This window comes from Ranitomeya imitator, chromosome 3 (assembly GCF_032444005.1).
Source record: "Ranitomeya imitator isolate aRanImi1 chromosome 3, aRanImi1.pri, whole genome shotgun sequence".
NCBI lineage: Eukaryota > Metazoa > Chordata > Amphibia > Anura > Dendrobatidae > Ranitomeya > Ranitomeya imitator.
Genome location: NC_091284.1, coordinates 157099338 through 157123230, shown reverse-complemented (window position 1 = coordinate 157123230; position 23893 = coordinate 157099338). Strand labels below are relative to the sequence as shown.

The following is a 23893-nucleotide window of genomic DNA, read 5'->3' as shown; positions in this document are numbered from 1 at the left end:
AGGGTAACAGGAGAAATTAGACCACTAAAGTTGTTGTGCAATTTCTCCTGAGTACGTCGATACCCAATATGTGGGGGTAAACCACTGTTTGGGCGCACCGCAGAGCTTGGAAGAGAAAGAGTGCCGTTTTACTTTTTCAATGTGGAATTGGCTGGAATTGAGATCGGACGCCATGTCGCGTTTGGAGAGCCCCTGATGTGCCTAAACAGTAGAAATCCCCCACAAGTGACCCCATTTTGGAAACTAGACCCCCCATGGAACTTATCTAGATGTGTGGTGAGAACCTTGAATGCCCAAGTGCTTCACAGAAGTTTATAATGCAGAGCCGTGAAAATAAAAAATTTTTTTTTTTTCCACAAAAAAGATTTTTTAGCCCCCAAGTTTTTATTTTCACAAGGGTAACAAGAGAAATTGGACCCCAAAAGTTGTTGTCCAATTTGTCCTGAGTATTCTGGTACCCCATATGTGGGGGTAAACCACTGTTTGGGCGCACGGCAGAGCTCGGAAGGAAGGAGCACCGTTTTGGAATGCAGACTTTGATAGAATGGTCTGTGGGCATTATGTTGCGATTGCAGAGCCCCTGATGTACCTAAACTGTAGTAACCCCCCACAAGTGACCCCATTTTGGAAACTAGACCCCCCAAGGAACTTATCTAGATGTGTGGTGAGAACTTTGAATGCCCAAGTGCTTCACAGAAGTTTAGAATGCAGAGTCATGAAAATAAAAAATATTTTTTTTTTCCACAAAAAAGATATTGTAGCCCCCAAGTTTTTATTTTCACAAGGGTAACAGGAGAAATTGGACTGCAATAGTTGTCCAATTTATCCCGAGTACGCTGATGTGCCATATGTGGGGGTAAACCACTGTTTGGGTGCACGGCAGAGCTCGGAAGGGAAGGAGCGCCTTTTTGGAATGCAGACTTTGATAGAATGGTCTGTGGGCATTACGTTGCGATTGCAGAGCCCCTGATGTACCTAAACTGTAGTAACCCCCCACAAGTGACCCCATTTTGGAAACTAGACCCCCCAAGGAACTTATCTAGATGTGTGGTGAGAACTTTGAATGCCCAAGTGCTTCACAGAAGTTTAGAATGCAGAGTCGTGAAAATAAAAAATATTTTTTTTTCACAATAAAGATTTTGTAGCACCCAAGTTTTTATTTTCACAAGGGTAACAAGAGAAATTGGACCCCAGAAGTTGTTGTCCAATTTATCCCGAGTACGCTGATGCCCCATATGTGGGGGTAACCCACTGTTTGGGCGCACGGCAGAGCTCAGAAGGGAGGGAGCACCATTTGACTTTTTGAGTGCAAAATTGGCTGTCGTGTTTGGAGACCCCCTGATGTACCTAAACAGTGGAAACCCCCCAATTCTAGCTCCAACCCTAGCCCCAACACACCCCTAACCCTAATCCCAACCTGATCCATAATCCTAATCACTAACCCTAACCATAATCACAACCATTACCCCAAAACAACCCTAATGTCAACCCTAACCATAACCCTAATCAAAACCCTAAATCCAACACACCCCTAATCCTATTCTCAACCCTAACCTCAAACCTAACCCTAATCCCAATACACCCCTAATCACAACCCTAACCTTAACCCTAATCCCAAACCTAACCCTAATCCCAAGCGTAACCCTAATGCCAACCCTAACCCTAATACCAACCCTAATCCAAACCCTAACCCTAATCCCAGCTCTAACCCTAACTTTAGCCCCAACCCTAGCCCTAACTTTAGCCCCAACCCTAACCCTAGCCCTAAGGCTACTTTCACACTTGCGTCGTTTGGCATTGCGTCGCAATCCGTCGTTTTGGACAAGAAACGGATCCTGCAAATGTGCCCGCAGGATGCGTTTTTTGCCCATAGACTTGTATTGCCGACGGATCGTGACGGATGGCCACACATCGCGTCCGACAGTTGTGTTTTGGCGGAGCGTCGGCACAAAAAAAGTTCAATGAAACGTTTTTTTGTATGTCGCATCCGCCATTTCTGACCGTGCATGCGTGGCCGTAACTCTGCCCCCTCCTCCCCAGGACATAGATTGGGCAGCGGATGCGTTGAAAAACTACAGCTGCTGCCCACGTTGTGCACAATTTTCACAACGTGCGTCGGTATGTAGGGCCGACGCATTGCGACGGCCCCGTACCGACGTAAGTGTGAAAGAAGTCTAACCCTAAGTTTAGCCCCAACCCTAACCCTAAATTTAGCCCCAACCCTAACCCTAAATTTAGCCCCAACCCTAGCCCTAACCCTAGCCCTAACCCTAGCCCTACCCCTACCCCTAACCCTAACCCTACCCCTAACCCTACCCCTAACCCTACCCCTAACCCTAACCCTACCCCTAACCCTACCCCTAACCCTACCCCTAACCCTAACCCTACCCCTAACCCTACCCCTAACCCTAACCCTACCCCTAACCCTACCCCTAACCCTACCCCTAACCCTAATTTTAGCCCCAACTGCTGTTCTCCTGCCGGCCGGCAGATGGAGACAGATGGCGGGCGCACTGGGCATGCGTCCGCCATGTTCTTCTGCCGGCAGCCAGGAGGAGCAGCAAGAGGATCCAGGGACCTAGGTGAGTATGCTAGGGTCCCCGAATCCCCCTATTTCTCTGTCCTCTGATGTGCGATCACATCAGAGGACAGAGAATTACACTTTACTTTTTTTTTTTTGCGGTCGCCGGTAAACAGTTAATTACCGGCGATCGCAAAACAGGGGTCGGTAATACCTCCCGGTGCCGGCCGGCGGGCGCACTGCGCATGCGCCCGCCATTTTGAAGATGGCGGCGCCCACCGGGAGACACGAGGAGCATCGGGGGAGCTAGGTGAGTATTGGGGGGCCACCTGGGACCCCTTTTCTCTGTCCTCCGATGTGCGATCACATCGGAGGACAGAGAAATTAAAAAGAGATCGTTTTTTTTTTTTTGTTTTTTTTTTTTGCGATCGCCGGTAAACGGTTAATTACCGGCGATCGCAAATGCGGGGTGGGTTAAAAACCCCCCGAATCATGTTCTCTGGGGTCTCGGCTACCCTCGGCAGCCGAGACCCCGGAGAAAATCGGCCTCTGGGGGGCGCTATGGACTTTTTCCACAGCGCCGTTAATTAATGGCGCTGTGGTTTAAGTACCCTTAGCGGCCGCCGTTAAAAGGCGTATCGGCGGTCGCTAAGGGGTTAAGATGGCAATAGCCTGGAATTGAAATACATTAATTTTAGTAAACATAGTGGGTTCTTTGTGAGTAATTTAAGCAATTTGTAGAATTTCTGTTAAACTTCTTTAATTACTTTATTTTAAGGAATTATGCATGAAGGTGTGATTGAGTGAAATTTTATAAACTTAGACTATATTGTCATTCCCCACACAATAACACTTAATGTTCTATTTTGCTATTCTACAACCTATATTTCTCGACTACCCAAAAGAGTAATACAAATGAAATATAAGCCTTCATGGAGGACATGGTTAAAATCTGTAATTTTGTATTTCTTTAGATAAAAATTATTTCACAAAAGATTCCACAAACAGTAAACAGGTAGCACAGTTTTTCACACGTTTCAGACCATTGTGGATCTAAAGGTACCTTCACACTCAGCGACGCTGCAGCGATACCGACAACGATGTCGATCGCTGCAGCGTCACTGTTTGGTCGCTGGAGAGCTGTCACAGACAGCTCTCCAGCGACCAACGATCCCGAGGTCCCCGGTAACCAGGGTAAACATCGGGTTACTAAGCGCAGGGCCACGCTTAGTAACCCGATGTTTACCATGGTTACCAGCGTAAACATTAAAAAAACAAACACTACATACTTACCTTCAGCTGTCTGTCCTCCGGCGCTGTGCTTTCCTCTGCACTGTCAGCACCGGTCAGCCGGAAAGCAGAGCGGTGACGTCACCGCTGTGCTTTCTGGCTGGCCGGCGCTGACACAGGATGCAGGAGGAGTGCAGAGAAGCAGAGCGCCGGGGACAGACAGCTGAAGGTAAGTATGTAGTGTTTGTTTTTTTAACGTTTACGCTGGTGACCATGGTAAATATCAGGTTACTAAGCGTGGCCCTGCGCTTAGTAACCCGATGTTTACCCTGGTTACCAGTGAAGACATCGCTGAATCGGCGTCACACACGCCGATCCAGCGATGTCAGCGGGAAATCCAGCGACGAAATAAAGTTCTGGACTTTCCTCAGCGACCAACGATCTCCCAGCAGGGGCCTGATCGTTGGTCGCTGTCACACATAACGATTTCCTTAACGATATCGTTGCTACGTCACAAAAAGCAACAATATCGTTAACGATATCGTTATGTGTGAAGGTACCTTTAGTCATAGCATAAAATGTGTGAGCTACTATGCTACATGTTCAATGATTGTGGAGTCATTTGTGATATGTTTTTAACCTGATGAAAAATATTGCAATGATTTTAAACATTTTAAGAATGCTGGTTTATTTTTGTTAGGACTAGGCCTTGCCTGAAAACCTATTATTTGACCATCTGATGTAGGTTGAGCATATGTACATTCAATTCTTTCTAAGTGTTTGACCATCCAAAATAGTTTTTCTGCCTTTAATGCCTTGCATTTTTATTTCCTAGTTGTCTACTTGAAAATAAATAGAAGCAATACATCATGACACTTCTTTTCACATACCTATGTTTTATATAGATTGGTAGAAAGAAAACACGGCTGTAATTTGAATATATTCAGTCAAACATTCCAAATAGAACTACTGTTTTCAGCTGAAAAATGAATGTCCTCATTGAATTGATATAAAAATGGTTCAAATTAAAATTTTACTGCAATATCACATTTTCCCAAAATCAACTTGTGACTAGCAATGGGCCAATCCCTGAATGTTCAGGTCTCGTAGGTACGGGCAAACAGTTAAAAAAAGTTTGGTTCAGGTAACAGAACAGTACCCGAACCCAGACCCCATTCACATGAGTGGGGGCCTTAACATCCAGTATTTGCTACGCTGTCATCTGCATGACAGCATGGCAAACACTGCCTTTGATCATTATCGCCGGTCAGAGATCCGCGGCTCCACACTCTTAGATGAGAGTGTGAGCTAGAAATTGTAACCGGAGGTAAAAAGTTTACCTTTGGTCACAGGCATCTGCTGATGGGACTACTAATAACAGCGAAAGCAGGCACAGCTGATGGAAGAATCCATCAGCTGGGTCAGCCTGCGCTATAAGTAAATAAATAAAATATAAAACAAAATTAGATGGGTTCCTCTGTTTTTTGATAACCAGCCAGGCAAAACAGACAGTTGTTTTAAAAAAGGCATGTAGATCCCTCTATTTTTGACAACCAGCCAAGCTAAATTAGACAGCTGGGGGCTGGTAGAAAACTCTAAGCTCTACTAGGATGGAATCTAGGTCAATTTAAGCTCTTTCATGAAAGCACATCCTTAGTAAGTTCAAACTGATCTAAATTCATCTGAATAATTTATGTGCAAATGGAGGGTAACTTTTCTTCACTACTATGCTCCTCCACACTCCGCAATGTTTGTTGTGTGTTTTGGCTTTCTTTTCCTATTTCTTTTGCTGTGCTATGATCTTTGATGCCTTTTCAATATAAAAAATTATCAAAAAAAGGCTGCTGCCTTTCTCGTCCCTGCTTTTATGCAGGCTATAATAGTCTATCCTCATTGACTCTGCTACACTATATGATGTGAGAGCTGCAAAGCAGTATGAAGCCCAGAGCTAGAGGTTATAGAATCTTTGTCTGATTGATTAAATCTTCTGTAATTTAAAAATGATGGTGGTTATTTTAAGAAATATGTGTGAATGAAACAATAAAGTATTCAAAGTTGCAAGTTTCAGATAATTCGTAAAAATGAAACACAAATTTGACTCGCATCAAAATAATTTGCTCATGTCTATCAATGCTCCATTAATACAATTAAATAGGCACAAATATCCAATAAAGAAAATGTATGGTTACAGTATATTTGACCTTTCTTAACTGTATATTTTTAATTTTTGAATAGTTAAGCAAATATATTATTTTAAATAGTAATTTGATGAAAGTGTAAAGATTTTAGTGTTAATAGCACTTTCATACTTTCAGTATGCAATTGACCACAAGTGCAAAATGATCAGGTTGATCTCCTGTTTAAAATGTAGTAAGAACCTGCACAAGAATATAAACTTTACACATGCTCCAAAATTATCAAAGTGGAAAATGCACTTGAAAATAATGTTAACAAACCATGTACTGGGTTCTCCTATTGTGGGCACTTAGGTGTGTGTTGGTGAAAGCAGCAACTGAAAACTCAGTAAAACAGTGGTGTTTAAATGCTGAGAGACCAATTAATCAACACTGATATTTTGAAAGCCAGTCTTGATTCACGGTAAGCTAGAGTAAGAAGCATTGAATTTATGATGATGTTTCCACTAGTGATGAGCGAGCATGCTCGGATAGTGCGTTAGTCAGGCATCCTTAGGTGTTTTCCTAGTGTCTCAGAAGTGCTCGAATGTTTGAGTCCCCATGGTTGCATGTTTTGCTGCTGTTAGTCAGGCAATCCCCGCATGTTTTGATGTGCTTAATGAGTTGGGATGAGTTGACATTTTTATTGGCAGCATTTTCAGACACATGACATTTTTTGATCGCTTTCTTTTCCGATTTTTGTGAGGCAGACTGAACAAAAATTAGCAACTCAGGATTTTTTTTTCATGTTTTGCCACTTTAACACAATAAAAGCCATTGTATAGTGTAATCTTTGGTCCTCCCAAGACCTCCTTTTCTCCTGTACATTTATTTGTTCCTTACCCAATCACCTCCAAGACTTCTCTCGAATACTCCGCATCCTTTGAAATTCTATACGCCAACACATCTTATTATCTACCACATTGGGATCCCTCATATGGAACCTGAAAACCCATCTCTTCAAGAAAGGGCACAGCCAGCAATGACTATGGTGCCATCTCAGCATCGGAGCTACTGCAACCCCCAATCTACTGTCTCATTCCCCATCATCCTGTAGAATGTAAGCTTGCAAGGGCAGGGTTATCTTCCTGCTGTACCAGTCTACAATTGTTAGTTTGTCTACTGTAAGTGATATTTGTATTTTGATGTAAACCCTTCTCATGTACAGCACCATGGAATCAATGGTGCTATATAAATAAATAATAATAAGAGAGAAATTCATAATTTTAGATTCGCTTTCTTCTGAGAGCTATAACTTTTTAATTTTTTCACTGATGGAGCTGTGTGGGAGCCTTTTTTTTGTGGGACAAGATGATGGTTTCAGAGATACTATGTTTATTTATATTCATCTTTTTGGTCACGTTTTATTCCACTTTTGGTTCGGTGGTATGATGCTAAAACATTGTTTTTTGGTCTTTTTTTTAGTTTTTTTGCTTATGATGTTCAATAAAAGGGTTAACTAGTGGGAAAGTTTCATAAGTAGGGTCATTGCCGATGCAGCAATACCAAATTTTGTGTACTTTAATTGTTTATATTTCTTTCATAAAAATATTTATTTATAGGTACAATATATTTTGATTTTTAATTTTTTAAATTTGTGTTTACATTTTTACAAATTTTTTAAAATAGTTTTTACTTTTTTAACCTTTTTTTTTACTTTGTACCACTATGGGACTATCATTTCTTGCAGGTTGATCACTTGTATAGCATGGGGCTGTAGCAGCATCCTTATGCTATGCAAACTGTCAGTGCTGCACTGACAGGGTTAGTTGCTGATCATGCTCTGAGCATGATCAAGCAGCTTTCCTAGCAATGGTGTTCCAGATATCGTTGTGATGACATCAGGTCACTATGGCAACGATTGGGACCCCAAGGGCAGAGGGGCTGTCATCTCTCTACCTGCTTCCGAAATGCTGTGAACAAGTTTGATCACAGCATTTAGGGGATTAAAATGCCAGGAGCAGTGTGGGACTACTTCTGTCGCCAAGTTCTGGGTGTCAGCTGTCAGAATCAGCTCTCCCGGCGGCGAACGAGCATGCACAGCCCATTTGAACGCAAAATCAACAGAACGTGTCCAGACGTCCCAGGTCAATAAGTCCCAGATCACAAGACATATGGATACGTCTAAGGTGGGAAAGGGGTTAATGACAATGCTCCATTGAATGCTGTCCCATTTGCACCCACTGTACTGCTAGCATTGCAAACCATGGATTATTTGCTGTATAGAGTAAAATAAAATCTGCTTAGTCACTCTCAACTAAACATTAACAAGCTGTTTTTGCTTCTTTGAAATTTGCATACTGCAAGTGGTACAGGTTTGTTTAAGAGCTTTGTTTATTTAAAGTGCAAAAGATTTAGAGCTGGCACAGGCTTCTGGCAAATTTCTGAAGGTAGAACAGCTTGAATAGAAACTAGAAATAATAGGAGATTTCAAATCTCTGAAATGATTTTTTTCCAAGAAGCAATAAGCACAAATTTAATTTTAGAAAAGATCATTTAACAACATCTCAGTGGTTAGTTTTGCGAAATTTTCTTTAACAAACTCTATTCAGCATGGTCCAAACTAATATCTTAAAAAGAAAGGAAAATCCTCATGTTTATTTTAGCTTAATATGTAAAGTGGTTACACAGAAGGGCATATGAGATAACAGTTCTATTTCAATTAGATGTGGATGACTGCATTGTTTTCAAAGGAATTTGCATCAGTACATTTTTCAATTGCAAAGTACCTTCAGCTATTAAATTAAAGAAAGAAAACTGCAAGTGACTGACAAACATTTAATTTTTAGTCTAAGAAAACAGGAATACATATTTTTAATATCAAAAAATCTCAAAGGGAATATTTTTCAGAACTATTTATCCATTTTTAAAAATAAACAAATAATTTTTAAGTTTAAAAAGTTTAAATACAACTCCAAACTGTATGAATCTTACAGTATGACCTTGGTGATTAGAATTTTTTTTAATGTAAATACATAAAAATCCAAAGTTCAAGTAAGACTTTAAGGGCATGCTCACTCTCACGAGGGTATATGTTGAATGCCTGCTATCTTATGTTTTATCGGATAGAACTTGGACCAATGTTATTCTATGATGCCGTACAGATCGATGTTTTTTTCTCATACTGATTAGGCATGAGAAAATAATTTCAGCATGCTTTGATTTGCAGCACAACTCGGATAGAACCCACCCGTTCACGCCTCTGGGTGCGTGGAAAACATCGGAGACTTACATAATAAAGAAGATGGGGGAAATTTTGTTCTCCATCTTCTCTTATCAGTGTACTCTAATTCTATCATATGCGAGAATTGGATCACGCTATGCTGATACTCTGAATAAACTCAGATCAGCGATTTATCAGAGTGTCAGTAGCATAATTGACCTGACTCAGATGAAAACAATCTACAGTCCTGTGAACAAGCCCTTATACAATATCACAGAGTTTCTGCTTGACCTAACTTGGAATTAAATTTTAGCCTCGTTCACACTTTTCCATACCTGGATTGCCTCATTGTCTAACATTTGGCAGAGTAAAATCTACCTTTATATAAATGTTATATACATTTTAGTCCATTAAATTTATGATAGCAGAAAACACATTCATTTTTAAAGTATAAAAACCAAACCTCCCACTATAATGGACAGGCAAAAGAATGTGTTGCTAAAATATAGACTTTATTTATATCGCAAAAATCCAATAGTATTTCACAAAAAATTAATGATGATGCCTCCTTTAAAATACAGATTAAAACTGGTCCCCAAAATATGACATACATTAGTTTACAAATAGCAATAATGCCTTGGTAATGCCACTCATAGAAATTGCTTCCATGGGTCAAGAAACTATTTTCATTCACGAATATAAAATGCCAAAGTGCAAGTGTGAATGACAATAAATATATCATAGGCAATGAGCAAAAGGAATAACCTCAAAAAGTCCAAAGCAAAGTGCTTGAGTGCATGTAAACTTTACCAACTCAAACAGATCTAATAAGGTGCTTATCTAAATATCATTACCTCAATTGGGAACCAAAAGAGCCCTGCTTTCTACCTCAATGCACGTGTCAATATATTCTTCTTCCATGAGCATGCTTACCAGGGGAAAATTGGGATGTATTTATCATACCCTCCAGCCAATCACTATCCATAAATGCCCACTTATAATAAATAGCTAATTATTTACCCAGTGTAAATTACTTGATTTTAGGACCTATCCGGTCATGTGACCTTGCTTGTTTTGATTTAAATATCTTTTTATTAATTTTAACACAGAAATCATAAAAACAGAGAGATTACAAATGGTGGTGTGGGTAAAATTAGAGAGCCCGGGACAGGCACTCTTTAGTTATCTGTTACCATGGTAATAAAGGTACAACAAGTATCATATACCATTACTTAATTGTGTTTACCTAGTGGAGGGTCACTGCACAAAACCATGGGTCACTGCACAACTATTGTTGATAGAATGCTGTAGCTATAAGAAATTAACTGGCCACCTTTAACAATACAGAAAATATCAGAAAAGAGAGAAAAGGGGGGAAAAGGAGGGAAAAAATGGAGGGGGGCTCTTTCCGCGAAAAGAGAGAGATGGGTTTAGCGGGTTATAATGTTCTATACATGGGACCTATCGGTGAGCCTATGTCTATGAACAGCAGTGGAGTCCATGGAGTGATTTATGGGTTACTCTGTCTGCCTAGTAGATCTAAGTATTCAGCACTGTCTCTGAAAGATTTCCATGGGGCCTAGGTCATCTTAAACTTATCTTGTGAAAAATGTGTGCATGCTATTATTTCCTCTATATAGTATATCTGGTCGACTTTATGCGCCCAGTCTGATAGATTCGGACAGCTCTGGGCAAGCCAATATGAGAGGATAAGTAGTTTAGCTGCAGCTATTAGAAATAATAGTAGGGATTTGTGTCTTGATTGCAAGTTGTCTCCTGACCAGTTTAAGAAAATAAGTATCGGAGTAGGAGGATTTAAAAGTTTGCAAATTTTAGTTATAATTTTTAGCACTTTCCAGAACGATAGGATCTTATCTCATGACAACCACATGTGCAATAACATTCCTGTTTCCCTGGAGCATCTCCAGCAGGTTGAGGGAGAGTTAGGGTACCAAAGATGTGTCATGACTGGAGTAGAGTATCATCTGGTGATTATCTTATATGAGTTCTCTTGAATTCTTACACATCGGATGGGCCATGTGTGTTTTTATAAATTTGTTCCACCTCCCAGTCTTGCAGTTTAATACCTAGGTCTTTTTCCCAATTGGAAATAAAAGCCCGTTTGACGGGGGTTGAGCTAGTCAATATCTCTTGAAAAAGTTTAGTCAGTACCCCTCTTGGCAGTTTATGTTGAGATACTAGTGTTTCAAAGGTTGTTAACTCTCTATGTGGAACTCCAGTTCAGAGATAAGATCTTATGGAGTTCTTGAGCCGAATATAGTGAAGAAAATTGAGGTGATAGTGTGGAAATTTATTTTGCAAATCCGTTAGCGGCAGCAATGTACCTTCTGTCATAAAAGACTCTAGGTTCTACTTGATCTTGTGCAAAGAGTCTTGATTTTTAGTTATAGAGTGATCTAAATGTAGCCCTGGAAGGTCCAACACTCTGGCTAGGGGAGATGGGAGTGGCATTAATAATTGTCTTTTAGTGTTTTGACCATGTCCGAAATATGTTTTTGGAAATTGCATTAGAGATTTCTAAATTATGAATAAACTCCTTAGAAGCGTGGAGTATGGTGGAGATTGGAACTGGCACTGATGTGTCTGCAATCTGTATCCAGAGCTTGTGTTTATGCCCTCTCTGCCAGTCAACTATTAGGGATAACGTCACTGCAGAGTGAAATTTCTGCGGGTCGAGGGCTCCCATTCCCCCTTAAATTTAGGGAGAGAAAGTGTATTATAGCTGAGTCTGGGTTTTGAGTCTCTCCAAATGTATTTTCCAAAAATAGAACGACTTTATGGAAGAATGTACTAGGGACAGTAATAGATAGTATTCTTGAAACCTAACTAAACTTAGGTAGTATAAAACCATTTAAAAGGTTTTTTCTACCTATCCAGGAAACAAAAGGTACTTTCCACGCTTTTATGAGGTCTAAAGTGGAATTCAGTAGAGGTATGTAATTAAGTGAGAATAGTAGGTGTCAATGTGGGCTTAATTAAATTTCTAGATATTTTACACATTTCGAATTTCACTTGATGGGGAATTCAGCTTCAATATCACGGATAGTCGCGTGTTGAACATTAATACTCATCGCCTCCGATTTTTCTAGATTAATTTTAAAGTTTGAAAGTTCACCCAAACTCCTAAACATTTCCAGTACTGCTGGAATTTCTTTTTTAGGGTTTGTCAGTGTTAGTAGCAAATTGTCAGCAAAAGCTGCTATTGTATGTGAGGTCACCATGATCTGAACTCCCTTTATGTCGGGGTGCTGTCTAATGCTTTGAATCAAGGTTTCAATGGATAAGATAAATAGAGATGGCGAGAGGGGGCAGCCTTGATGCGTGCCATTTTTCATTTCAAAGGGGGAAGAAAGATATCCGTTCACACTTACTTTTGCAGTAGGGGATCTATACATTTGAAATATCGCATTGATTAATATCAAAGGGAAGCCAAATCCAGTGAGCGTCTCCTGCATAAAAGTCCAGTCCACCCTGTTGAACGCTTTCTCGGCATCTGTGCCCATTAGTACTAGAGGTTTATGGTGGGTGTGTGCAAACTGCATCAAGTATAATATTTTTAAGGAATTGTCCCTTCTCTGCCTCCCACAAATCCCACTTGTTCTGGTGAGATTAGTGTATCCAATACCAGATTAACCCTTTTAGCAATCAATTTTGAAAATAATTTGAGGTCATTATTCAGTAATGAGATTGGTCTATAATTACTGCATGTCTCTGAGTCCTTACCCTCTTTATGAATTAAGGAAATATGCGCTTCCAGAGTCTGTTTTGAGAAAGGAGCTCCCATTAATGTCTTGTTGCATAGTCTTAGAAGATAAGGAATCAGAGTTTCTTGCATGGTTTTGTAATAGGAAACAGGGAGGCCGTCCAGTCCCGCACTTTTGCCCATTAGACTGTTCGACGGGTTAGACTGGAATTTGCTTATTGTAAGGGGGCGAATCAGATTGCTTTGTTGTTCCTCAGTGAGGGTTGGATGATCGATAGATTTTTAAAATTTCGTTATATCGACTCTTCTCTTTTCTAATTGATCGTCATTTTCATCGGGGCATATGTTGTAGAGGGAGGCGTAGTACTCTCTAAAAGCAGAAGCTATTTCTTCAAGGTTTTTGATCTTAGTACCATTTGAGCTTTTTAGTGAATGTATAAGTGACTTCACTTTCTTTTTTAATTAAGAAAACCATAAACGTTGACATTTTGTCTCCATGTGCGTACATTCTGTTTTTCTATTTTGTGAATATTTTAATTGAGTGTTGGTTTAACAGGTCTCTCAGGGCCTGCCTCTTTTGTGTTAACAGAGTTAATGCATCAGAGCTTAACGTTAGCTTATGGTCACATTCTAGGGATTGGATCTCTTGATAAAGGGAACTCAATTTTGCTTGCCATTTTTTGTTCTTGTATGAAGCCATGGAGATCATCTCTCCCCTTATGACAGCCTTATGGGCTTCCCATGCAGTAGAGAATTGTATATTGTCTTGTGCATTGATCTCAATGTATTCTTCAAGTTTCCCCTTTATCTTATCTCTAGAAGACTTTTCAGATAGAAAAATCTCATTTAGTCTCCATGTATTATTTTTTGGCCTGTGTCCAATCACTAGTTTATTTATTAATATAGAGGGATCAGAGTGGACGTTCGGGATTATTTGCGTGTCTTTCAAATATGGAATCATTTGAAATGGTATGAAGAGGTAATCTATTCGACTATATGATAGTTGTGCTTGGGAAAAATGTGTAAAATCTTTAACAGTAGGGTGAAAATATCTCCAAGTGTCAATCAGTTGGTTTAGATGTAAAGTTGAACCAATGCGCTTTAGTGCTCTTTTGGGGATGCTAGATTTCCCTGTCAAAGAGTCCAATGTTGGTTCCAGAGGAACATATAAATCACCTCCCATAATTAGCGTGCCCTCCCAAATCGATCAACCTCTCTCATCGCTTTGGCCAACCAGGTATCTTGTTTTGTGTTAGGTGCATAGATGTTCCCTATCATAACTAGTTTGTGCGCAATCTTCCCCTTAATAAAGATGTATCTGCCCTCCCTGTCCTTGAGCGTTTCTATAAGTTGGAATGGTGTGCGTTTGGAAATTGCAATTGCCACTCCTCTCGACTTCCTGGAGGATGAGAATGAGTGGAACCAGGTATTGTAGTAGTGTTTCTCAAAACTTGGGAATTTTTCTTGCGTGAAGTGTCTCTGGTATTAATATAATATCTACTGCTAGCTTCTTAATGTGTGTCAGTACCTGGGTTCTTTTGATCGGCGCATTCAATCCTCTTATGTTGTATGACACAATGGTCATTTCCTGTGTATGATCAGCCATGTCGGATCAGAGTGGGGCTGGGTCTCAGGTAATAATGCGAGACGGTCCACTGGAGGGTGTGGTGTAGGTAAGAAAAGGAGGTAAGGAGTGGGGAATTAAGAAAAGAAACATTAACAGCTGAACAATAACATGGGCTTGATGCCCTAACTCAGATATTTTAACCATTAGGTTCTCAGAATTATACCCAACAGGAGCAGAATAGAGAGAAAAAAACAAAAGAAAAATAATATTTGTCTTATTCCACCTATGCACAAGATGTGCTATATAACCCATTTTAGAAAACTAAAAATAAAATAAAATGATACCGCACTAAGGGGATATATATATATATATATATATACACTACTAATCATGTACATAAATCAGTAGAAAGTACAAACAAAATAGCCACCACTCCTAATTGCCCAGATAGAATGCCTGCTGCATGTACTAAAGGACATGAGAATGGAGTGCACTAAGTATAACATTGAGCTAACATGCCACAGGGAAGGGCATTGCGAGTCTGACTCACTGAGATCGAGTGATGGATGTGGTGCCGGGGATGCCAGGAATATGAAGTGCGTCGTTGATCAGTCCGGCTCGTGGGACGCTGGTCCTGAGAAACAGGTACTGGGCGAGGAGGCCAACAAAGCGTGGCCACAGCCAGATGGGAAGGTGATGAGTCGGCGTGGAAACCAGGAACTCCCTGGCCGGTGGCGTCCCTGGAAACAGTGAAGGAGCAGAAAAAAAAATGGCCAACGGGAGCGCTAGTTGTGTAACATCACAAAAAGTATGGAGCAGCGCTGGGACCAAGAACTCTCAGATTATTTCTCCTGTTTCTGTTTTCCATGTCTTCTAATGTGGTGTACATGTTAATGAGATGATCTTCATGGAGTTGAAAACCCGATGTTAAAGTACTGGCATAGGCTGTCAGTTTAGACTGTGTTCCTTCTAATTCCTCCACTCTATTACCTATATGTTGGAAATCTTTCTTGATCTCTGAAATATCTTTTGCCAGAGGGGCCAGAGCAGAAGATAAAATGTTTTTAATGAAACCTCTAGAGATGGGCTTATCCGAGCGTACCAGAACAAAGGGTTCCCCTTCCCAATCTCCAGATTCTGTATCGTCACTAAGGTCTCTGTTATGTGTTGAGTCTTGTTTTGAATCACTTTGTTTTGTTATAAATTTTTCCATGTTTTTGTTTAGTGGTAGTCCACTGCGGATGGGCATTCCAGTACAGTGTCCTATTTTGACCATATACCTTCTTTGTATGATATTGTGGCTTGGTTATGTTATCTCTCCACTAAAACCAACAGCTCAGGTATAAAAGCTTCCAAGTGTTAGATCCTAACAGAGAAGTTGCTTTATTTAAATATAAATATTCTCCGTCGGTTTAAGTCTTTTCCACCACTGGATGGAGTTCTTGCTCCATCTTTTCAGGACTGTTATTACCTCAGGTCTAGCAGTTTTCAATGATAATCAGCAACTCGTGTTTGTCACTGTCCTTAATATTTATCTGATGTTAGATATTCATGTTATAGGATCTCAAATTCTCAATGTTGAATCATATGTTTGATTCTAGGATTTTTCATGTTAGTGGAACTAAGGTTACAGTGCTCGCACTGGGTACAATTGTTTTACTCTTAGGACATTTTGGGAGGAATCAGAGAGTTAGTTTTAATAATGTGCTCTCTTAGGGAGACAGGTGTTCTTAAATGACATGGTGCTTATATTCCTAACAGATCCCCTGTTTCTTATCAATGGGATATAGGTCCTCCTTGGAGCACTTAGTCACGGCATAAGGGAGACTGTGAAGAAAGGGAGCTCTTAGTGGTTGAGGGTTTGTATCACTTTCTCCTCCATTTCTACAGTATTCTGCTCAAACTCCTCTATATTAGTAGTATCCTATGGCTTTGGGACTGTGTTTATCTTCTGGGCATCTTACCTTACAGCAGCGGCTTCTGGCTGCAGCTTCCCCAGGGTGGGCTCACACCTCCGATCGTGCCCCTCCGTCTGCCACCTAGCTGCCATGCTCCTCCGGCTCTTGGTGTCTCCGCAGCCTCCACAGAGTCAGAGGTGGCCCTGGTGCCTCTGCTGCAGCCGCATCTGCTAACGATGCAGGTGCTGTCCAGAGGAGGGGATCAAGCTGGGACATGTTGACCCGATGCTTCATGGGTCCAGACTCAGGACGCTGCCTTCGGCGGAAAGCTTACCACTTCAGGCAATTTTTCCCATGGCTCACTGTCCTTCTCTGCAGCTTTTGCTTGTCGCTCGTGGGCTGTTGGTTGAGAGGGGGTTAGGCCTCACCAGGCCTCATGCATCTCCTTAGGTCCCGCCACTTCTGACGTCGCAGTTGAAATGATCTGCTCCAAGGTGGTAGATCCTGTTCTGGGGAATTCTGCTGATGCCTCTATTAAGGCTTGATGGACTTAGTAGCCTCCAGTGTCCTTTTGGTGTGTCTCCGAGGTTGGATGGAATGCATTGCTTTAGACAAAGCAGGAGCTCAGCTGTTTGCATCCTGCTTCATCAGCGGCCATCCTGGATCCCTCATGTGACTTTGTTGTAATCATACTGTGCATGCCCAAAAGTAAAGTTATGGAATGCATTGCGTTCCACACCACAGAAATGCTCGCCCTCTGACTTCTGATGGACATATAGTGATATTGTTGGAGCACACTGTGTTCCAAGCAGCAGAAATGTCCACCCACTCACTACCCCATGAATGCATAGGGCATTAAGATCTGGTGGTGCATTTGTCCTTGGCGCTGCCACTCCAAGTGACCTCCCATCTCCGGTGTCAATGGAAAACATGCGTTCCACCCAGCCAAAGCTGGGCAGAATCACTAACTCCATCTAGTGCCAGAAGCAGGAGATCCAGGCGACAACATCAAGGTGCATCCACACAACAAGATGCCGAAATGTACCTACTAATGATATTCCTAATTAGTAGAAGGCCATAGCAAAGTCTAAGGCAATGAGAATAAGGTGATTGTAATGGCATAAAGGACCTATGAGGAAGGTCATATTTATATTGATATTAAACATGTGAAAATAAGTGATAAATTGAATAAGTAAAATTAGATGTTGAGTAAAACTAAAGAATGTGTGTGAAAAATGACCATAAGAAAAAGGAGTGAATATAAATTTGATTAACAATTACACATAACATAAAAACTGTAAATATCTACTATAAAAAGACCAATCTAAGCAAGGAACAATATTAGAATGGATCAACACTATCTTTATTCAACCTGTCAATCAAAACACACACTTCTTTATGCGTCAAGATAAATACAAGCATCAATAGTGTAACAATATCCATCAATAAAAAGCTCAATAGTAAATGTCCACACAAGCAAAAGGGCTTAATGACTTATTAATGGCAAAAGCTTCATAGCTTCTTAATGATAGTCCACACGTTTGTAGTCAAATTAGAGAAGCTTGTTATATTTTTCCATTAGGCCAACAGGACATGAGGGCCATGAACAGGTCTTCAGAAATAATTGGCACAGATGGAAATAAATCATCAGCTGGAAATAAATCATTACCGTAAAATCTAAATAAAATAAAATGAAGCTAAAATCCAATATAGCACAAGACAAACCCACTAACCAAAAAACCATATCAAGACAAATCAATAATCATAAACCAGATCAATTTCATAGGAATACCCAAAAATCGCTGATGTGCCAAAGTGCCTAACTTATATAACCATCGGCTTTGTACTTGTGCAAGAACTTTTCTCATATCCCCGCCTTGGATTCCTAAGGAAACAGAATCAATCCCTTTGATCATTAAACCCGCAGACTTACATCTATGTTGTTTCCGGAAATTCCTTGGTAGAGTTTGTAGAGTTGATTCATCTTCCACCGTCTTAGCTTTTTTGATATCTCTACAATGTTCACGTATTCAAATTTTTAATTCATGTGTGGTCAGACATATATATATTTTCCCCCATGGACAGGTGGCATGATATACAACCCCCCAGGTTGAACAAGTAATATATTTCCTGATACTGAATTTCTTTGTGTTATCAAAATTAGAAAAAGTTTTGTTTTTATTGTATTTGAACTAGCTTTGCATAGGCCTCATGGAAAAAAAGCCAGCACTTGGGGCATCAATAGAATTCCTGTTGAATCCTGTTGGGTCATAAAGGCTATTCTTCAAAGTATCCTGTAGATATTTAGATCTTCTAGCTGTTATCAGTGGTTTTTCAGGTAGTTTTTTTAGAATTGGGTCTGTAAAGACCCAAGACTGTAAAGAAGTTTATCACTTCTCTAAATTGGCGCAATTTATGATACGTGGTAATTATTCTAATCTAATTAAAATTATTTTTATCATTATTTTTGGTTTTGGGTCCCATTGTTCCCCAATACAATATTTCATTTCTGGAACTGTTCACTGCTCTCTGATATCCTTTTCTAATACTTCTCTTACTGTAGCCCCTTTCTTGAAATCGATTAACAAGATCCCTGGATTGGGATTCAAAATTTTCACAATTAGTGCATATCCTTTTTGCTCTTAAAAATTGCCTCATGGGAATCCCTCTAATGGTGGCTGGTGGATGGGATGATGTTGCATGCAGGAAAGAGTTTGTAGCTGTGGGTTTCCTATATAAATTCATGTATAGACATCCTTTAGCATCCACACCAATTAGAAGGTCTAAGAATTCAATGTTCCTTCCAGATTTGAAAGTAAGCTTAATATTCAAATCATTCTTATTCAAGTTTTCCATGAATGAATCCAAATCTTCACTTAATCCTTCCCATATGAACCAAATGTCATCTATGTACCTCATCCAGCCTGACACCAGGCAGGAATGAGGTGCCGATTCACACACAAAAATGTATTCCCAGGCCCCAAGAAATAAATTGACATAAAAGGGGGCACAACTGGCCCCCATTGCCATGCCCTGGGTTTGTTTATAGGTGTTCTTTTTAAAAGTAAAAATATAATTTATTACATATAAATGACAAGTAAGGTCTTTTGCAGAATCACAACATTTGAAGGAACAATTGAAATTTGCACAGTTTTCTAAATTATACTGTAAGTGCTCTCTGACATTCAAAGAAAATTCTCAATCGCATTCATACCATGTGTTTCAAGTGACAATATCTTAAACATTATTTGAAAAAAAGAACTACATTAAGGTTTGGAGATTACATTTTTATTTTTGCTACAAATGTATGCAAATATTTGCCATCATTGTTCTATGGCTTTAATAAAACTGATTGCCTGCTAGGAGTTGTCAATGTGGCAGTTTTTCCAGGTATTCTATAAATGTACATGTATAAAAGATGGCTAAAGTGTGTACCTCTTTCATCAAGACTCTTGATTTTTTTAAAAATTTTCACAAATTCAACATATTTGAAGACATACAAATATATTCTGAATGTTAAAGTTCTATGGATTTTTTCTATATTTATTTCTAACTGATGGGAATAATTTTAATCATAAACTTTTCTTGCTCTAGTAACAATTATTCTGTGCTTATATTTGTTCATGATACAATTGTAGTACACTGACAAGGGATCTTTTGACTCTCAGGCTACATATCTTACCATCCACTACTGATTCGAATATAGCATTGTAACATAGCATGGCCGAAAAAGACATCTGTCCATCCAGTTCAGCCTATATTCCATCAGAATAAATCTCCAGAAAATGTGAGACTACAATCATTTTATAGACAATCATCTTGGCTATCTCATACATAAATTTGAATTGCAACTATTTAGCATAAGATATGTTATGGAGATTATTGTCACGTCACAGCATTGTTACTGCTTTGCTCCTAAAAATCTAAATTTTAATTTTTATTATTTTGTCAGTATTTTGTAAATTTAAACAGCTTAAAATCTTTCTGGGCATTCTCTTGATCAGATTGAAACACGTTTCTACTGAAATCTGCTCCAGGTTTCTTCTAAACGTTCGCAAAGTTGGTGCATACTGGTCGACTCATTTCGGTATGTATACAATTTTTTTTTTCAAATCTACCAACAAGAATCTGATTGAGAAAGTGATTTTCTTGGGAAATCTTCTTCATCGCTGCTTCTCGATTCAAACCAGTGACCTTTTGATTGGGAATCAAGCTAATAAAGAAATGAGCTATTAGAAAATGTGAGAACAGGTAGCAATTTGCAGTTCACAGGAAAAAAAGATTTTCCCCACCAACAAGAGCAAAACAATAACTTATGCTAAATACAATCACTGCCCCCTGACGAAGCTGACGCGAAACGCGCGTTGGGGCTACGGCGGTGACCCCTGTGTACCGGCTAAATGGGTAAGAGCTGCTGAACCGGATTGAATATGATATATGCCGTTCGGGTGAGCGGTACCCCACTGTGGGATTGGTAGAATTTTACTCTTAGGTACCCGGTTTGAGCGATATCATTACCTCAAACATGCACTAGTGGCACTTTAGGTTGATATTTTATCAGTGGTTCATGGGAGCTGCTGCTGCTCTGATTTTTCAGTGCTATCCTTAGTTTCCCTTGCTGTCCATATTATATTTGTTATGACTATTTGTTTCTAAATATTGTTGATTATTGTTCTATGAATAAAAACGTGTATTTTTACCTTTTCAATATGGGACTTGTAGTCTGTGTGTTTTTCTTCGGTTTTTCTTGTGCTAAATAGTTGCAAGTCAAATTTATGTATGAGATAGCTAAATGATTGTCTATAAAATTTTGGAAGTCTCATATAGTAATGGATGGTTAAATGTGGAGCCTGAAAGTCAAAATTTCAAAACATTGTTACCCTTTTGCTCATCAGTGTATACATAGTAATAGTGATGTTACCTAACAATTTACTAATTAATTTACTTTTACATTAATGGGAAATTTGTTGTAATTTTCACGAAAAGAAAATAGTCTGTTTCAGCCTAAAAGCCTGTGTTACATGATAATTTCATATTTCAAGTTTTGTTACACAATATGACATTTCAATACTTAAAATTTCATGCATAGATGTATATATATACAGTGGGGCAAAAAAGTATTTAGTCAGTCAGCAATAGTGCAAGTTCCACCACTTAAAAAGATGAGAGGCGTCTGTAATTTACATTATAGGTAGACCTCAACTATGGGAGACAAACTGAGAACAAAAAATCCAGAAAATCACATTGTCTGTTTTTTTAACATTTTATTTGCATATTATGGTGGAAAATAAGTATTTGGTCAGAAAGAAACAATCAAGATTTCTGGCCCTCACAGACTTGTAACTTCTTCTTTAAGAGTCTCCTCTTTCCTCCACTCATTACCTGTAGTAATGGCACCTGTTTAAACTTGTTATCAGTATAAAAAGACACCTGTGCACACCCTCAAACAGTCTGACTCCAAACTCCACTATGGTGAAGACCAAAGAGCTGTCAAAGGACACCAGAAACAAAATTGTAGCCCTGCACCAGGCTGGGAAGACTGAATCTGCAATAGCCAACCAGCTTGGAGTGAAGAAATCAACAGTGGGAGCAATAATTAGAAAATGGAAGACATACAAGACCACTGATAATCTCCCTCGATCTGGGGCTCCACGCAAAATCCCACCCCGTGGGGTCAGAATGATCACAAGAACGGTGAGCAAAAATCCCAGAACCACGCGGTGGGACCTAGTGAATGAACTGCAGAGAGCTGGGACCAATGTAACAAGGCCTACCATAAGTAACACACTACGCCACCATGGACTCAGATCCTGCAGTGCCAGACGTGTCCCACTGCTTAAGCCAGTACATGTCCGGGCCCATCTGAAGTTTGCTAGAGAGCATTTGGATGATCCAGAGGAGTTTTGGGAGAATGTCCTATGGTCTGATGAAACCAAACTGGAACTGTTTGGTAGAAACACAACTTGTCGTGCTTGGAGGAAAAAGAATACTGAGTTGCATCCATCAAACACCATACCTACTGTAAAGCATGGTGGTGGAAACATCATGCTTTGGGGCTGTTTCTCTGCAAAGGGGCCAGGACGACTGATCCGGGTACATGAAAGAATGAATGGGGCCATGTATTGTGAGATTTTGAGTGCAAACCTCCTTCCATCAGCAAGGGCATTGAAGATGAAACGTGGCTGGGTCTTTCAACATGACAATGATCCAAAGCACACCGCCAGGGCAACGAAGGAGTGGCTTCGTAAGAAGCATTTCAAGGTCCTGGAGTGGCCTAGCCAGTCTCCAGATCTCAACCCTATAGAAAACCTTTGGAGGGAGTTGAAAGTCCATGTTGCCAAGCGAAAAGCCAAAAACATCACTGCTCTAGAGGAGATCTGCATGGAGGAATGGGCCAACATACCAACAACAGTGTGTGGCAACCTTGTAAAGACTTACAGAAAACGTTTGACCTCTGTCATTGCCAACAAAGGATATATTACAAAGTATTGAGATGAAATTTTGTTTCTGACCAAATACTTATTTTCCACCATAATATGCAAATAAAATGTTAAAAAAACAGACAATGTGATTTTCTGGATTTTTTTTTCTCAGTTTGTCTCCAATAGATGTGGTCTTCCTATGATGTAAATTACAGATGCCTCTCATCTTTTTAAGTGGTGGAACTTGCACTATTGCTGACTGACTAAATACTTTTTTGCCTCACTGTATATATTTTAAATGGTTGATGTGTAAATTCTTTTGTAGGTCATTTCCTATTTTCCAGAGTCTAAAACATTTTGTCATCTATTTCAATATATTTCCTTCAGTTTTGACATCTCTTGAACATTTTTTTTGCATTTTTTTTTACATATAGGAGATATGTAAATTAACCTACTATTGTAAAGCAAGAACCATTCCATTTTCTTTTCATTGCAAATAAATTTTTTTCACATTTTTCATTTGTTTGCATACAATGTAACAAGTTGTTACATTTTTATACAGTTTTTTTATCTAAATTTATTTTTTTTTTCACTTTTTCAAATTTTTTATTTTACTTTTTTTTAAAAGCCACCGATGTTTGAATTATCTTTTTCCTTTTATTCTTCTTACTGTAACCCTCAGGAGCCAACACAAAGAAACAAGCAGATGATATAGCCAATAATGACCGTGGTGAAGATGAAGGTATTTTTTTTTTATATTCAAGCTCAAAATGATGCATGAATATTTTTCTTTTTTAATCCATAAGCTATTTTTTTTCTTGTGGCATATTTTCTTCACATTTTTATCTTCTTTATTGAGAACTGAATCTCAATTTTATTTCTTTCAAGAAGTGGTTGCTACTTTTTATGTTTTTTTGTTGTTTTTCGAATATTCAAAATTCATAAGATCACATTGTATCAAATATAATTCATTGTTCTAGTGATAGGTGTTAGAAAAATGTGTTTTCTGTAACTTTATAGTAATCAGGTGTGTTAAAAGAAAACTACCAAAGCATTTGATGCGATTAAAGTAACATTAATATATTTTGTCAGTTCTTCAAAATTGTGCGCCATCATCAATTTGCATTAGTTAGATATGCTAATTGTGGCATTAAAGTTTATATCATGCCTTCTATATGTGATTAAAAATGAATT

At 39.3% G+C, this 23893-nt stretch overlaps 1 protein-coding gene across 3 annotated transcripts in view; it reads left to right on the top strand.

Moving 5' to 3' along the window:
• NLGN4X (neuroligin 4 X-linked) overlaps window positions 1-23893 on the top strand; it is a 608585-nt gene that overhangs the window by 340088 nt on the left and 244604 nt on the right. Inside the window, exon 3 of one of the 3 annotated variants that reach the window (XM_069761569.1) lies at window positions 23382-23441. The exons of the other annotated variants lie outside the window; for them this stretch is intronic. Within the exon in view, the coding sequence (XP_069617670.1) occupies window positions 23382-23441 (60 nt within the window). The remainder of the gene's footprint in view (window positions 1-23381; window positions 23442-23893) is intronic. 3 annotated transcript variants of the gene reach the window in all.